General features: G+C 40.1%; 1 protein-coding gene across 2 annotated transcripts in view; it reads left to right on the top strand.

Moving 5' to 3' along the window:
• The first annotated feature begins 1496 nt into the window (after positions 1-1496).
• Chuk (component of inhibitor of nuclear factor kappa B kinase complex) overlaps positions 1497-17736 on the top strand; it is a 33995-nt gene continuing 17755 nt past the window's right edge. For both annotated transcript variants that reach the window (XM_021151340.1, XM_021151339.1), the window contains exons 1-10: positions 1497-1686; positions 5283-5377; positions 6924-7038; positions 8058-8127; positions 9597-9685; positions 10752-10841; positions 10956-11080; positions 11267-11374; positions 11920-12055; positions 17080-17274. In XM_021151340.1, the coding sequence (XP_021006999.1) occupies positions 1582-1686; positions 5283-5377; positions 6924-7038; positions 8058-8127; positions 9597-9685; positions 10752-10841; positions 10956-11080; positions 11267-11374; positions 11920-12055; positions 17080-17274 (1128 nt within the window). In that variant the 5' untranslated portion in view covers positions 1497-1581. The remainder of the gene's footprint in view (positions 1687-5282; positions 5378-6923; positions 7039-8057; positions 8128-9596; positions 9686-10751; positions 10842-10955; positions 11081-11266; positions 11375-11919; positions 12056-17079; positions 17275-17736) is intronic.

Below are 17736 nucleotides of genomic sequence, written 5' to 3'. Positions count from 1 at the left end.
AAGCTGGAAGCCAGAAGACAGGAATTGGTCATTGTTCCTGTATAGATCACGAACAGTTTCACTTTGTTCTCATAAAAATCTCCTGACCTCCATTTTGTTTCTGAACAACAAAAAAACTAAAACAGTCTTGGAAACCTGAAGATTGTGGAGCCTGACACGAACCATTTTACAGTTAAAAAAAATTAAAAGGCCAGGTCTTTAATCTTTGCATTCTGCAGGCAGACCAGTGAGGTTAAGGCCAGCCTGGTCTACATAATGAGTTCCAAGTCAAACAGGGTTATATCAATAAACCTTGAGTTGCATTTTAATTATAGAATATTTAAAAAGCAAACTCACAGTAGAAACCAGTTTGAGTAATTTAGACAGCATTATCTTGGCTGGAGTTTTCAGCATCCCTCGAGTACAAATTATGAAACTGCATCCCACCTGTCACTTCTGGCTCTACCATACACAGCAAATGAGGTTTCATCCTGTTACATGACTGTCTCCTCTGCTCTAAAGATGCTCTCTCGGAGGCTCATTTCTATTACCTTCAAGTTTAATATTCCAATTCCATGAAAGATATGGAAATAATAGAAACCAGTTTATCGAATATCACTCACTATTAGTGACCCACAACATCGAATTGCATGCTGACGTTGAGAATTTGATTTTATGCTGACTCTTACACTTTTGAGTTATTAGCATCGCTAGCTTCAGCCCGGTGGAGTACTACAAGTTTGTAATCCCAGTCTTGGAAAGATGGAGGATTACGTTCTAGCCCAGGCTGGACTGTATTGAGATCCTGTCTCAGAACAGGACACCTAGAGTCCATGAAGCGGATAACCCACTCAAATGGCTAGGCGGGTTAGCTTTCCCTGTGCAGCCCACCACTCAGAAGTATGCCTCACTGGACCGAGAGCTCCTCCAGGCTTGTCTTTATAGCCCTGTGGTGCACTTCAGAAACAATTCCAACTCAAGTCGGAGAGAACAAGGCTGATAAACAGTAAGGTCGGTAGGGAGACTCACGAAGTCCCGAAGAAGAGTTTTCACTCGGGAGTAAGTCACATCCTTGGTTGGTTTGGGATTATGGGAGAGATTCTGACTTACAAGGCTAATGAATCAACAGGGCGCTTAGCGCAGTTTTCTTTCATATTTATGGTGGCCTTAACCGGTGCCGACCGGCGAGTGTAGTAGGAATCGAGGGGCAGAGGGCAGGGCTCTCAAAAGGATGAAATGTGAACGAGATAGGGACAATGTGGAGTTTAGAGTTTGGCGAGAGATCTATTTTAAATAAAAACACGTTGTATGAAACCTTCAAAGAACTAATTTAAAAATATCTATACAAACAAAAATAAAATAAATAGGAACCGCACGCACGATGGTCCTCCCAGCTTGGAAGTTGCCCAGGGCAAGCCGCTGGTGCCCAGTTTCCCGCAGCACCAATCCCAGGGTGACTCCAGGAGCTAGGGGCGGGACTCTGCATGCAGAAGCTAGCGGAAGTGACGCAGTCTCGCGAGACGGAGGACTCCGCAAGCCTCGGCGGCCCGGAACCGGCCTTGGACAGGCGGCGTTGCCTGAGGCGGCTGGCGCTCCCGCCCCATGGAGCGGCCCCCGGGGCTGCGGCCGGGCGCGGGCGGCCCCTGGGAGATGCGGGAACGGCTTGGCACCGGCGGTTTCGGGAACGTCAGTCTGTACCAGCACCGGGTGAGGCGGGGGGCGGGAGCCGTGGCGCCGGCTCTGTCTGGGCGTCCCTGGGACCCGAGCTGTCAGTCAAGGTGGGAGGGGTGGTGGTCGCGACCCTGGGCGGGGCTGGGGGCTGGGGCAGTGCGCGAGGGCGAGCGATCGAGCAGCCTGCGCTTGTGAGCCTGGGTGGCCGCGGTCCAGGTGTGGCTGAGGTCCCCGGGCAGTGAGTGACAGGCAGCTGTTGCAGCTGTGTGTGGTGATGAGGAGCCTGTACGATGTCGAGTGCCGATGCGTGTTGTGTGTTTTGTGTATGTGTGTTGCGTGTGTCTCCGTGTGCCTGCTCACACTCCCTCGGGAACGAGCGGTGTGATCCACTGGAGACTGGACTAGACGAGAAACCTTACGGGTGTGACCAGAGTTGACCCTTGGGAAACATTGATAGGCTTTGGAATTGGAGCGTTTCAGGTAAAAACCAGGGTGAGGGTAAGATGATGAAATCGATCCTTGCTTCGGAGGAAAGAAAATAGAGGGGTTTGTTCTGCAGAAGTCAGCTAAGTTCAGGCTCAGGAAGTTTGTTTTGATTTATTGAAGAACATGTAACGTTGCAACAGCAGTTACTCCTGTCCTTAAAAGGTTTTCAAACTAACAGTCACTTTTCTTACTTTAATGTGTTGTTGTTAATGTTGGGGGTGGAACACAGGACCTTACACATGCTAGGCAAATGGTCTACCATTGGGTTACATCCTCAGCCCTAGTTAATCATGTTTGAGTTGTGGGTCTTTTGAAAAGTCAGTAAAACTTACGCATCTTTTCTCCGGAAAAAAAAAATCATATCAATACAAGCCAGTGCATTATTAATGAGGGTTTTGCTTTCCTGAAGGATGTTAGGAATAGATCTTGAACACCAATCATTGTAGTATAGGATTTGTTGACTGTAAAATATTTAGAAGAATATACATACATTCTGGGCCTGCTTGAGAGTTGAGTCAGATGCTAACAGAGACGTTAGGAAGTACAAGGTAGGGTACTGTAATTCCGCTGATAGCTCTCCACTGTCATGTTATGGCAACCCTCATTACTTGGACTTTTACAAAAGGAGCAGTAAGATAAAAATGGTGTTCTGGAACATCATATATGAGGAATACGTTTTAATTAGAAAAACAGTAAGCCAAATACAGACATCTTAGTAATGTCTTAAGTTTACTCACTGGTAGAAGTGTTTCATATATCAGGAGAAAGGACATGAAATGATTTAGTTGATTGCTATATCAGGCGCTGATGGTACCCAAATCAACAAGAATAATATTTTCTACTCCGAAGGAGCTTTCCGTTTAGGTGGGCATGGTGGCATCCGCTTGTAATCCTAGTACCAAGGGTTCTGGGGCAGGAGGATTTGGAGTTTGAGGCCTGACTGGGTGGCTTTCATATAGTGCTCAAGGCCGGTGTCAGCTACATAAGAAGATCCTGTCTCAGAAATCAACATTAAGTACAGCTTGCTACCCTAGGCACTGAAAGATGTCTTAGGGTTTTATTGCTGTGAAGAGATACCATGACCAAGGCAGCTATTATAAAGCAAAACATTTAGTTGGGACTGGTTTCAGAGGTTTAGTCAGTTCTCACTTGGTGGGACATGGTGGCACGCAGTCAGACAAGGCACTGAAGAAGTAGCTGTGAATTCTATATCCTTGACCCAAAGACAGCAAGGAGAGGCTGTGTCTCACTGTGGGTGTACCTTGTGCTTAGGAGACCTTAAAGCTTGCACCTACAGTGACACACTTCCTCCAACAATACCTAATGGTGCCACTCTCTATGGCCTACTATTGAAACACATGAGTCTGTGGGGGTCATCACACCCAACTTAGTCTCATCTAAAAAACAACAACAACAAGAAGCCCATCTTTTGTTGTTGTTTGGCAACTATAAAGTTCCCAAGAGAATATTCTTTTTGAAAAGATTGAGTTTCTCGGGGTAGGTGAATGTTGTGGTAAATATTTAAAAAGACCCTCCACCTCTCCGAGTTCCATCCAGCTACTCTCTGCCCGCCAACTCTCCAGTGGGGCTGCAGCTCCTAAGTTCCCTTTGCTGCTACGCCAACCCCACAGAGCAACAGTCCACCCCACTGTCAGCCGCCACAATACCCAGCAACCCAGTAGAAACAAAACTCTAGAAGTTTATAATTAACAAATCAGGTTTATATATCAATAAATTCTCAATTCACAACATGCTAATATAATAATTTCAAAACCAGTTGATACTGATAAAAGCTGCCCACCTAGGCTAGACAGATTATCCCATAACTACCTGTGGCTATTTAAAACCACACGGGATCAGAATCTTCTTCCTGTCCCTCCACCTCCATTTGGGCTTTCCTCTCTTCCTGAGATACTCTCTGTTTCTGCAACTCTTAGCTCTGTCTCCCTTTTCCCTGCCCAGTCACAGGCCCCTTGCTGCACTAATATTTTAATGTAATTGGACAGGGAAAATCCTGCCTCAGGTGAAATATAAACTAAGGAGTTGAAGGATCTTTTGTGATTAATGACCTATATCAAATAGATAATTTTCTGCCTCATTCATATCAGAATTTAGGGCTTATTGGCTTTGTTGTGATAACACTTTATATAGGATGTAACTATTATCAGATACCTGTCTGTTTAGAACAAAAGTGAAAGGAGTCAGCCCGGTGCTACAGCTAGCTTGTAGTCTCTCTTAGCCCCAGACTGACCTTTTACCTTTCTTCCTCCTCCTGGTTCCTAGTTAGACTAGTCCATCCAAGTCTTGCGCTCCCCGCTTCCCCCTTCCTCTTTTGGCCTCTGGGTACTGTTCTCACTAATCACATAGCTTTTACCACACCTTTGGCTTGCATTAGAGATGTTACATTAGAGATCTCCACTCTTTGGAGTTTTTAACATAGTATATATAGCCTTTTTTGGTTCTGACTGCATTGTTGGTGCTGCCAGGATATATCTGGCTGTTTCCTCTGATGTGCATAACTTTCAGTTATAATCAGTGACATTACTAATCCCAGGCAAGAGGTCTTCGGTTTGCATTATAGATGTGTGAACTGATGTACCATTCTTCGGATGACTTTCCGTGCCGTTTGAAATGTAAAGGTTGGGATCTAGTTTTGGAGGGTTTTGTTTGGTTTTGTTATACAGTAGATCTGGTCATATGAAAAGTATTTTTCTTTTATTTAATAGGGAGCCCTGAATTATCTTCTTCATTCTGTTTGTACTGAAGTTTAGGGCCCTTGTTTGTTGTTCTGACTAAGCTTGAGAAAGGATTTGTTAGGGAAATGGGATCTTGATATATTTCTCATAGTATGTTGGAGACAGTATTCTAAAGTATTAAGTAGTATATCTAATCTTCTGAAGAAGTCTATTGTAGGATCTGCCCAGTCAGTTTTTGCTTGTGTTCTATGGGGTATATGACAGTCAGTTTCAAATCCTTGGTATAATAGTATTATGGTTAATGTAATTAACGTTGGCTAAAGAGAGCTGTGGACAGTATGTTTAATTAGTTAAGCTAAAAAGAATGTTATTTCCCTGGGTTGACATTTTTTTTTATTGTAAGTAACCCTATAGAAGAACGTAATTTATTTATATTTTCTATTTTGACAGGAACTTGATCTCAAAATAGCAATTAAGTCTTGTCGTCTAGAGCTAAGTTCCAAAAACAGAGAGCGATGGTGCCATGAAATCCAGATCATGAAAAAGTAAGTGCGTGCTAGGACTTAGGTTCTTCAGTTCTACGGCCCAGACAGTTGTCAGTAACAGGGAATGAGGTCGGGGGCCTCTTTTCTCAAGACCTTTTTGGGAATGTGATTTTGTCATTAAATATGTGTGTTCTATTTTAGACAGTCTGTCACATTCTGGCTAAGGAAGTTATAGTTTACATTAGCTAGACCACACTCTCAACCTGACTCTTTAAATGTTTCTTTTGAATATTGGGCAACTTTGTGACTAGTATATAAAAATTTCTTTTTGTAGTTAACTTTTATTAAATAGCTCACCCATTGTTTTATAGATAGTGATCCCAAAAATTTCGTAGCTCAAAACTCTGACTATTTAGTATCTGTAGTTTGCTGCCTTACAAGTTGGGATTCATCTCTCACTGCGTTCTGTTAGAAAAGAGTCACTTTGAGGAGGGCATGTGCGTAAAGGGAGGAGAACTGAGCTTCTGAAGGGACAGGGGATATATTTTAACTTTCATAGCGTGCTCCCATCAGGAATACGCTTTAGGGATCATTCTTGTAGTTGTCAGCACACCTCTGCTTGGGCTATTGCTCTGTTTTGTAGATAAGAAGGAAGAAAAACAGTCACACGGCTGGTACTGGAGTTGAAATGAGCATTTTCTGACTTGAGTTTTGTGTCAACTCACTTTATTTTGACTTTCAAGCTTGACAAAGTGGCAGAGTCAACAGGAAACTCAATAATGTTAATTCTCAGATCCTGTAGTCAGCACTCGTTTCTTTAGTTCCTGGGACAGGAGAGACTCTGTACTGTTTTAGGGCTGTATTACATTGTGATGATGAGTGCAGAGATTAAGATTGTTTTGTTAAAAACTAACCAAACAAACAAGAAGAAATGGGTCTGAAGAAAGAGATAAACAGTTAAGAGCACTTATTCCTCTTGTAGAAGACTCAGGTTGATTTTTAGTTTCTAGTTCCCACATGGTAGCTAATATATAACTGTCTGTAACTCAGTTTCCAGGTGATCCAGTGACCTTTTCTAACATGAAAAAAAAATGAGAGCTGTTGAAGTCAGTAAATAATATGATTTATAATTATTGAAACAAACTTACTTGTATTTAAATTTTAAACTGGAAGGAAATCTGTTTAGATTTTTAGTATTCCTCAGGGTCAGATTTAAATCTTCATTGTCAGCCTACTTGCCACATGATCTTATGTTACCTAACCAGTTAGTGCTTCAGTTTTCTCATGAATGATACCATTAACAAATATACTTGTATTAAGATTATTGTGACAGATAAATTAGTTGATATATGTAAAAAACTGCTTAGCACACAGAAATGTGATCATAACAGCGATGGTATTTTTCTTATAAATTTGTTTGTTTTATAAATTTGTTGGTTTTAATCAGACAATTCAGAAATTAATAGCCTTTTAGCTAAGATTAACTGCAGTACAATCAGAATTTAGAGTTTTATAAATAAAACCAATCTTATTTCACTAGTTATCAAATCCAATCCCTCTTCATTGGAAAACATATTTTTTTATTGTAATGTGTTTTTCTTGTTAGGTTGGACCATGCGAATGTCGTAAAGGCCTGTGATGTCCCTGAGGAATTGAACTTTTTAATTAACGATGTGCCTCTTCTGGCAATGGAGTACTGTTCTGGAGGGGACCTCCGGAAGGTAGTGTGGATGCTCTGAGATACTGAGATAGTACATCACAAACATTAGCCGTTTCTGAGTCATATGTGATACGGTCATCAAGAATAAGGATAGACAACTAGAGTCCTGCCACCCATTCTGTAATTACACTTTTATTGGAACACAGCGCTGTGCATGTTTATGGCTGCTTATGAACAACTCTAGATTTGAGTAGTGGAGCAGAGATTATATGACTGTCATAGCTTGAAGCACTTAGTATTTGACTCTTGACAGAAAATATTTGTTAATCATTGTCTTAATGATTTCTATTGCTGTGCTAAAGACCACAAGCCAAAGCAACCTGGGAAAATAAAAGTTGATATGTGTTCTGGTCACAGTCCATCACTGAGGAAAAGCAGGGCAGGAACTGAAGTGGCAACCATGAAGGAGCACTGCTTATTGGCTTGTGCTTCATGGCTTGTTCCGCCCGCTTGCTTGTACAATCCAGGACTGCAACCTGTCTAGGGGTGGCATTTCCCACAGTGGGCTGGGCCCTGCTACATCAACTGCTTATCAAGAAAATGTCCCACAGACTTGTCTACTGGTCAGGCTGATGCAGGCATTGCCTCAAATGAGGTTTCTTAAAGCTAATCACTATATACATTCTAAGTTTGTGTATGATTTTTTTGGTTTTTGTTTTTGAGCAGGGTTTCATTATGGACCCCCACCACCCCCCCCCCCCCCCTGGTTGGCCTACTACTTACTTTGTAGACCAGGCTGGCCTTGAGATCTGTCTGCTTCTGCCTGAGTGCTGGAATTAAAGGCATGTGCCACCTTGCTTGGCCTAGAACATGCTTTTTTTTAATTGTTGTTTTCATGCTGGTCATTTTAAATAAAAGTATCAACATTTGTGGGACTTATTAAAAAGTTATCTTTTATATTATAATCATTCTTAATATTTGATTTTAAATGTATCTCTTTGTCAGCATTTTCAATTTCAAGTGCTATTGCCCTTGTCTTTACTTGGCAACAGTAGACTTGTTTTTTCCTTTTTCCTTTAGCTACTCAACAAACCAGAAAATTGTTGTGGACTTAAAGAAAGCCAGATACTTTCTTTACTGAGTGACATAGGTATGTAACTAATATTAAACTATCATTGCGATTTAATGCCCCTTTGGTACACAGAAACTTCTGTGTGCTGCTTAGAAGCGAAGGAGAACTCTTTATATACTCTACAAAGCATAAGGATTTTTATCATCTCTAAAAAATTAGAAATATCCATTTCTTATGATGCTAGTGAAAACTAGTGCATTCTGGCATTTGTTTCTATATGAGGGGGTTTTGTTTGTTGTTTGGTTTTGGCTGTGTACCGCTGTCTAATAGATGTTCCAGTGATAACAATAGTGGTATAAAACAGCATTCATTTCATCCCCTCTCCCACCTTCCCCCAGCACTGACGTAGTCGTAGTTTTGTTTATAGAGGAATTACATCTTTAGGAGGATAGGTCCTCAAGTTACCTTGAGCTGAATTACTACTGAAAAAAATCCCCAAAATAACCATGATCTAGACCTTTAATGAAACCTCACAAACCAAGAATTATTTCCCTATGTGTTTTGGTGTTGCTTCTTTTCCTGGGTCATGGGCAGTAAAGTCTAGTTAAGACTGTGATTTAGGGGTTACAGGTATTTCCTCGAAAATTGGTCATTCCATTTGCTTTTAATGTTGATTCCAATGAAGGAGTATATATTATAACTTTTTAGTGTTTATTTGATGTTACTGAACTTCTGGTGAAGAAAATCTGAACCACTCTAATGATGATGCAGCTGTGATAGATCGTGTGAATGTGGGAGGATGTGGTGTGTTGTGGTATGTGTGGTGCATGGGGTCTTGAGGTACGTGTGTGGCACATGGGAGTGATTGTTGGTGCACACTCACAGGAGCATGCATCTGGAGGCAAGGGCAGGATGGCAAGTGTTCTTGTTTTCTTAACTTGATTGTTTTGAGACAGGGTCTCTGACTGACCTGGAAGCCCCATGTTCCGACTAGGCTGGCTGACCAGCCAGCTCCTGAGGTTTGCCTCTCCCCACTTTTAACCCTGCTCGGGTTATTGTTACACAAAGTCATACTTGACTATTTTATGTGAGTGGCAGGGGTTTTAACTCAGGTCCTCAGGCTTTCACAGCACTCGCTTTGATCCACTGAGCCATCTCCATGACTCTGGGCATAATTTTTGCATCCATATAGATCTATAGAAAATGTGAGCTAAAAACTGACTGTAGCTAGACATACCTTTTATTCTAACATTGGGAGACAGAGGTAGAAGTTCTCTGTGAGATCAAGACCAGCAGGCCGGTCAGGGCTATACAGTGAGACCCTGTCTAAAAGAAAGCTGAGTATGTGGGACATGCCTACAATCCCAGCACTTGGGAGATAGAACAAGAGGATAAAGAATTGGAAGGAATCCTCTGCTACATAGGGATTCCATGCCAGACAGCACATGGGACTTGGTCTCAAAACACCAGCAATAAAAACAAAATGTGATGTGATTTTTTAAACAGTATTTTCTGTTACTTCACAATACACTTAAAATTTTATTTAGGATCTGGGATCCGATATTTGCATGAAAACAAAATTATACATCGAGATCTAAAACCTGAAAATATAGTTCTTCAAGATGTTGGTGGGAAGGTAGGTGAACCCTGGAGAATGTTCATGCTTGTTGTTATAGTCTCCCGGATATATTAAGTCCTTAGAGACTTTAGTGCCCTTATTAATTATATAACATAGTACTTTATAATTTCTCTATTGCAGTCTTAACTGACTTAAACTGTAGAGTTTTTTTAATTCTGGATTTATTATTGTTGTTGTTCTAGATTTATTGTTGTTGCTGCTGTTGTTGTTATTTTGTGTGTATGTGTGCCACATATGGTGCTTGTGGAGGACACACGAAGAGGGCATCAGAGTCCGTGGGTCTAGAATTACAGGTGGCTGTGAGCCATTAGTGAGTGATTGGAATTGAACTCGAGTTCTCTATAAGAGCAACAGGTGCTCGTAACTGCTTGGCCAACTGTCCAGCCCCTGAACTGTAGCTTTGTGGTTACAGTTTTTCTTCTCTATGGAACAGTGGCTCCTTAGAGAAGCATCTGTCTTGCTCATCTCTGGACTAGGAATGTTGACCTAATTGTGTAGGAAACTGCCAGAGATTAAATAACTTGATCAAGGTTATATGGTTAGCCAGGCATATTACCTGACATTTGTGATAACAACTTTTGGGAGGTTGAGGCAGGAGGGTTGATGTAAGTTTGATGCCAACTTGTGTTACAGAGTGAGACCCTGTCTCAAAAATTAGCAGAAAGATTAACATCTAAACAGTGGTCAGACTGTCAGACTTAGCACTTGTGTTGTCTCAGAGCCCAGCTTCTTTACCATCATCTCTCCAGTTTGTAAAAACATTGGTACCTTTTTTTTTTTTTTAAATTATGTTATTTTGTGTGCATGCAGGTAACAGGACAACCTGCAGGAGTTAGTTCTCCTCCTCTCATATGGTACCTGGGGTTCAAACTCAGGTCATCAGACTTGGTATCAGGCACCTCTATCAGCCGAGCCCTCTCAGTGGTTCACCTTTTTATTTTTTGCTGTGCTTAGACCCTTATACATGCAATGGGAGCAATCTGTCACTAAACTACGTCCCCAACCTACCTTCCTTTACAGATATTTCAACAATTTAATACATAGTATGTCTTATTATTCACAGACAATACATAAAATAATTGATTTGGGTTATGCCAAAGATGTTGATCAAGGAAGTCTCTGTACATCTTTTGTGGGAACATTGCAGTATTTGGTGAGACAATATTTCTTTAATTTGATTATTTAAAATTCTTGTTATTTCTTTACTTCAAAACAATAATAGCTCTTTTATTACAATGTTGACACTTAAAGCAATTTCTATTTTAAGGCACCAGAGCTCTTTGAAAATAAGCCGTACACAGCCACTGTGGATTATTGGAGCTTTGGGACCATGGTGTTTGAATGTATTGCTGGATATAGGCCTTTTTTGCATCATCTGCAGCCATTTACCTGGTAAGAAAAGATGAGAACTTTGGCATAGTTAATGGTAGTGGAAAAATTTCAGTTGTTTATTTTTCTATTTCTTTCTATAATGGTAAAATTATATTTTAACTCAGAATTGAATGGGATTACATGGTGAGAAACCTTGAGAGTATTTGTGAGAATCAGGTTGTCAACTAATGTATCTTGTTTTTATAGGCATGAGAAGATTAAGAAGAAAGATCCAAAGTGTATATTTGCATGTGAAGAGATGACCGGAGAAGTTCGGTTTAGTAGCCATTTACCTCAGCCAAACAGCCTTTGTAGGTAAGTGGAAGATGAGACAAGTCTTGCGAGTGGTTGTCTGTTTCATGTAGCATTGTCCAGTAGACCTTATCATGAGGGTGAACACCTCGTCTGTCTGTCACATGAGGTACATGCCTGCGCTGGTGAAGGGGCTGGTTAGTGTGGCTGAGGAACTGCAGTTTAAGTAAGTAGTAAATGTAAAGAGCACTGCGATTAGTGATTATCCTATTGGATAACACAGATGTGGAACTGAGACTATTGCTAATCAACGATTACCTTAGAAGCTAAGAAAACTCAAGGAACAAGGAATTAAATGGCTTCCCTGAAGATTAAATGTTGGGCTCATTTTGGGATTTGCCAGTCACAAAGGGATGGAGGGGTTGTGGCTGTTTTTTTATGGAAGGAATTTTGTTTCTTGTCATTACACGAATTATTTGAAGGTTAAGATATAAACTGAAACTGATAAGTCATGGCAAGACAATCGACAACCTGTAAAGTTGTCCATTTAATTGGAACATAAAGCGATTCACATGTTTGTTTGTTTGTTTTTTTTATTAATTTTTCAGTTTAATAGTAGAGCCAATGGAAAGCTGGCTCCAATTGATGCTGAATTGGGACCCACAGCAGAGAGGGGGACCTATTGATCTGACTTTGAAGCAGCCAAGATGTTTTGCATTAATGGATCACATTCTCAATTTAAAGGTCAGTTTTAATGGGCTGCATTTTAGAATACCTGCATTGACTTTAACAAGTTGAAAATGAGCATAAATTTATTTTAGCTATCTTGGTGTCAATTTAAAAATGAATATTGTATCCTTAAAGTGGATAATTTATTTCTATAGCCAGGTTTTTCAGGTGTGTAAAAGTAACTTTTATGCGCCAGGTATAATTGTTGTCTTGGAGGCTTACTGCTGAAAAACTCACCCTTTTTAGCTATTTCTGAACTCTGGCTTGCTGGTTGAACTTAACTGTTCTGGCCCAAACGCTTCTCCAAGTTGACTGATTCAAACTGGCTTCTTTCTGCTTCTGACTAAATTGCTCTGCTTGACCTCAAACTAGCTCTGACAATCTTTTCTAATCTGGCTTCTTATTCTCTGGCTCACTCTGTTTTTACCTGCAACCTGTCTTTGTAGAACTGCCCAGGTAAAACTGCCTCCTCTTGCTCTCTCTCTCTCCCTCTCTTTTCTGTCTGTTTCCGGGAGACTTGGACATACCCTATCTCTGACTCATTCTGTCAAATCTTTCTCTGATTCACCACTTTGTCTGCTACTCTATTAGATGTCACTTTCCAAGATGACTGCTTCTATCTACAAACTAACTTTACCTACGTCTTTAGGGATTAAAGGTGTGTGTACTAAGGGCATGTCTGTATTCAGTCAGATCTGCAGTCAGATCACACTGAAATCCAGAGCATGTCTGTATTCCAGCCGGATCACAGAGACTTGTGATTGCTGTCTTGCAGGTCTTTGGATGTGATCCCTGGCCAGAGCAGCAATGCTGCTGGATTAAACTTCCTGGATTCCCCTTATGACATTGATTGGTGCCATTACAACTTCATTTTCTTAGATTTAATTGTACTGGGTTTGGCTTGGTGAGGAAGACTCCCACTTGGCTCACATATGTATCTTGTGGTACAACCCGTGCAACATGGACTGCCTCTTCTGAGAAAGCCTTTTTACTTCTGTGTCCAAGAAACTAACACATTTTCCTTTTGCTTGGCAAGTTATATTTAAACTGATCTGTTTGCAACCAGCACATGACTCGTCCCTGCATCTCTTGGTTTCTCCCTCCTCAGTCAGGACCATCTTGTCACCCACCGCTGCTCATGTCATCAAATCCTGTGTCTACAGTTGTGCCTTGTCACTGCGCTCCTTCTGCCCGGGATGATCTGTCTGTACTTAGCACGTTTCACCTGTGCTGATTAGTGTATCTTCAGTTACTTTCCCTTAGGTGGGCTCTGTCACAGTTAGTCACTTAAGATTTTCTGTGGTCTCTGAGTTTTTTAAAGATTTATTTATTTATATTTAAGTACACTGTAGCTATCTTCAGACACTCCAGAAGAGGGCATCAGATCGCATTACAGATGGTTGTGAGCCACCATGTGGTTGCTGGGAATTGAACTCTTTGGAAGAGCACAGCCCCATTTCTCAACTTTTATTTGTAACTTTTTACTTAGATTTTCTCCCTCAGTTCTATTTTATGGATTTTTGTTTTATTATTTATATAATATATTCATATATTTATTTTTATATTTCTGTATTATATATTATATTTATTTATATATAGAAATATATATACATATATAAAATATATATTATATACCTACATGAACAAATTATTGTGTTTATTATACATTATATAGTATATAGGAAATTTATAACAAAATATAAATATATATTTAAATAAATTATATATTTATACAATAAATAAATATTTATAATGATTTACTGATTAATTTGTTTTATTACTAGCTATATATACTGGCATTCAGTACTGAGAGGGTATGTACCAAGTTTTCAGTATACTTTGTTTGCAATCATTTATTACTGACTATATAGCAGAACTTCTTAGACTTTTTTTACATTTTGTCTGAGAAATTTTTTCCTGGCTAGAAAATATAGGTATATAACACATATGAGATCAGACATTTACTCATAAGAAATTTTATTTTAAAATGTTTCTTTGATATGCATATATAATTTTACCTTTTATTAATGTGAAAATATACATATTAATGAAATGGATGTGTTTCTTTTTATATAAAGAGTCTTAGCTGAGTATTTGATACTACAAGAGAGTAGAGATGGTTGATGCCTTGATTTTATTATGGTCATTGCTGAAAATGCCTCTTCACATAAGTATTCAGTACAAAGGGGCAGACGCATATTGAGGAACATGGCAGAAACTGGAAATTCTGTTCTACTCCCAAGCCAAAATTCATTTAATACTTTAAAAAAATTTTAAAAATCAAAAGTTTATAGTAAATACAATCTAAACATAATAATCTGATACTTCCTTGATGAGGAATATTGGTAGGAAAATATCAAAAATCTTTGTTTTCTCTAATTAAACCATTATGCTTTTGTAAGAACAGAAGATTATATGTACAATAAAAGTCCATGCTGCAGTCCATAGCATGCAGTCATCTAAGATCTCAGCTTAAATATTCCAGTGACATCACACAGTGGGATACTAATGGCCACTGCTGCGAATGCTGTGAAGCGATTTTGTATTAACAGTTGTTGTGCATTCGGAAGCATACATTTATTGTGCCACATTCTTTGTGCCCTGGACATTTAGTTCTGTGCTCCTATACGTGGGGTCATGACCCACAGTTTAAGGAGCTGAGACCCATAGTCAGACTTTAAAATTGGATTGAGAACTCAAAAATGTGTAAAGTCCAATCTTGATATCAGCTCAAAGTAGGAATTTGAGGGCATATTGTTACTAAAAGATCTGCCTTCTGTTTTTGTTTTTCTAGATCATTTCTCTATGTGGCCCTGGCTGTCCTGGAATTAACAGTAGACCAGGATTGCTTGAACTCAGAGATCCACCTGCCTTTGCCTTCCTAGTGCTGTGATTAAAGGCCTGCACCACCATGCCGAGCCTGATACTGGCTTCTTTTTTTTTTTTTTTTTGGTTTTTCGAGACAGGGTTTCTCTGTGTAGCCCTGGCTGTCCTGGCACTCACTTTGTAGACCAGGCTGGCCTCGNCACTCACTTTGTAGACCAGGCTGGCCTCGAACTCAGAAATCCGCCTGCCTCTGCCTCCCGAGTGCTGGGATTAAAGGCGTGCGCCACCACGCCCGGCTGATACTGGCTTCTTAACTAGGTTCTCTTGTAGTGTGTCAAAGAAAAATCACTCCTTGGTGTGTAAGCGGTACAGAGCTTATTTAGCCTCTTATTTCTATGTTGTCTTTAATCCCTCCCCACCACCCAACTTACATGAGTCAAAGCATCACCCCTGCTTTTTAAAATAGTTATTCTTAGACTTACATTTTTTTGTCTTTGTTTTCTAGTTTTGTTTTGTTTTATTTGTTTTTTGAGAGAGGGTTTCTCTCTGTAGCCCTGGTTGTCCTGGGCTTGCTTTGTAGAGCAGGCTGGCCTCAAACTCACAGAGATCTGCCTACCTCCTGCTTGCTGGAATTAAAGGTGTGCACCACCACACCCAGCTGCCTGACTTATTTTATTTTATTTATGAGTGTTTTGCTATGTTTGCAACATCAGCATGGTGCCCGATGCTCATCACCTTCCCTTCTCTGAAGGAGTCTGCGAGTCTTTGCTGTAGAGTATGGAAAAGGTGTCTCATGTTATTTGTGGTTCATACGCTTCCAGTTTATAGCACCAGTATTGTCCTGTCAGTGAATCTTAGCAAATATTTACCTTCTCTTTATTTTGAGTAAATTGATAACTTTTCTCAAAGTATCAACCTTAGGAGGCTGAGAGAGGCAGACAGATCTCTGTGAGTTCGAAGTCAGTCTGTTCTGCAGGTCTACATAGCAAGTTCCAGACCAGCCGGGGTACATAAGATAAGTAAGGAAATTGTGGAGTTCCGTTCATAGAATTTGGAGGCTTTAAGCATACTTCCTAGGCTGGAACTAGGACTAAATTTTGTAGAATTAGTGTTAATAGGGAGACAGAAGAGTAGGAGAGATTTATAGGCAGGGGATACAATGAGCAGAAATACAGAAGCATGAGCCACACAGCAGTTTAATGTTATTGGACACTTGTCTAAGGTGTTTTTAGATATTCTGTACCAGGAAGGCATATGCTGTCTGATTTCATAGCAGCAAAGTAGTTGTTGAAATAGTTTTCTTTAAGAAAACACTTTAGAGAGTCTAAAACAGTTTATGCTTCAGGTGCTGGAGATAGAGCTTGGCTGTTAAAAAATGTGTGTCACTCTTACAGCAGACCCAAAATTTGTTCTCAGCGTCTACATCAGAGAGCTGACAAACCACCTGTAACTCCAGAAGGCAGAGGCAGACAGATCTCTGTGAGTTCAAAGTCAGTCTGCTGGTCTACATACCATGTTCTAGGCCATCTGTCTGCCTTTGCATTCTGGGTGCTGGAATTAAAGGGGTATGCTACCAGTATCCAATGGGGATGACATTAGCTGAAATACTTTTTCAGTCTTAGTCTCTTCAACTGTATGTATGTATGTGTGTGTATGTATAGGTTTTTTCTAGTACCATTAATCCAAAATTCTCATCTTTTTCTCTCACTGTGCCTTTAAGTGAACATGAGACTGTTTTCTTGTCCAACTTTGAGCCCTTGGGCAGACTACCACCCCAGGATTTGGTTGCATGAGGAGAATAATAATACTTTTTCCTGTTGAAATAGAAGCCCATCTCTTGTCTTATATGATTGTTTCTTGAGGCAACATGAGGTAGTTTATAGTTCAGATCCAAGCTCTACCACTCATCTGTAGTTGAGAAGCCTTTGCTAAAAGGGGATCAGAGGCTCTAAGTACAGGGACGTTTTGTCAAACAAACAAACAAAACACCAAAACTACAACCTTATATTGTTTAGAAAAACAGATCTGAGCCTGGCTCTCATAAAGTGTCATTTTGTAAGTACAGAAGGTTTACTGCTTTGGAGAAAGAGCGAGCTTTATCTAGTATTGAAATAATTCCTGTGTTTAGATTCCCCCCTTCAGTAATCTTTCAGGGAATTGTTTATGTGATAAATGGTTAATAAACATGTTGTTGTTGTTTTTTATTTATACAGATAGTGCACATCCTAAATATGACTTCTGCAAAAATCATTTCTTTTCTGTTACCATGTGATGAAAGTCTTCATTCACTACAGTCTCGAATTGAGCGTGAAACAGGAATAAATACAGGTTCTCAGGAACTTCTGTCAGAGACAGGAATTTCTCTGGATCCTCGGAAACCAGCCTCTCAGTGTGTTCTAGATGGAGTTGTAAGTTCTTTGTGGGGACTTGGGGGAAGCTGGGGATCGGGGTCTTGCTATATAGCCCAGAATGACCTCTAACTTTCAATCTTCCTGCCTCATGAAACTGAAATCACAGGCCTGAACTACCTGCCCAGGGCTTTTTTTTTTGTTTTTAGTTGACTAGTGTTTGTATTTAGTTATGGATGATGCTATAGTTATTCAATACATGTGCATACTATGAAGTGATTAAACTCTAAGAGAAACAATTCATTCCCTTGGCTATTCCATTTCTGCGCTTTGGAATTTGCAAACTTCTTTCCTTTACTTACATTAACATATAAATATAGACTGTAGTTATCCTTAAGTCCTGTAGAAACTGAGAATAAAAATGTGATGCACAAGCCGGGCGTGGTGGCGCATGCCTTTAATCCCAGCACTCGGGAGGCAGAGGCAGGTGGATTTCTGAGTTCGAGGCCAGCCTGGTCTACA

This window comes from Mus caroli, chromosome 19 (assembly GCF_900094665.2).
Source record: "Mus caroli chromosome 19, CAROLI_EIJ_v1.1, whole genome shotgun sequence".
Classification (NCBI taxonomy): domain Eukaryota; kingdom Metazoa; phylum Chordata; class Mammalia; order Rodentia; family Muridae; genus Mus; species Mus caroli.
The sequence above is the reverse complement of the archived record's forward strand: the minus strand, read 5'-3'. Positions and strand labels throughout refer to the sequence as shown.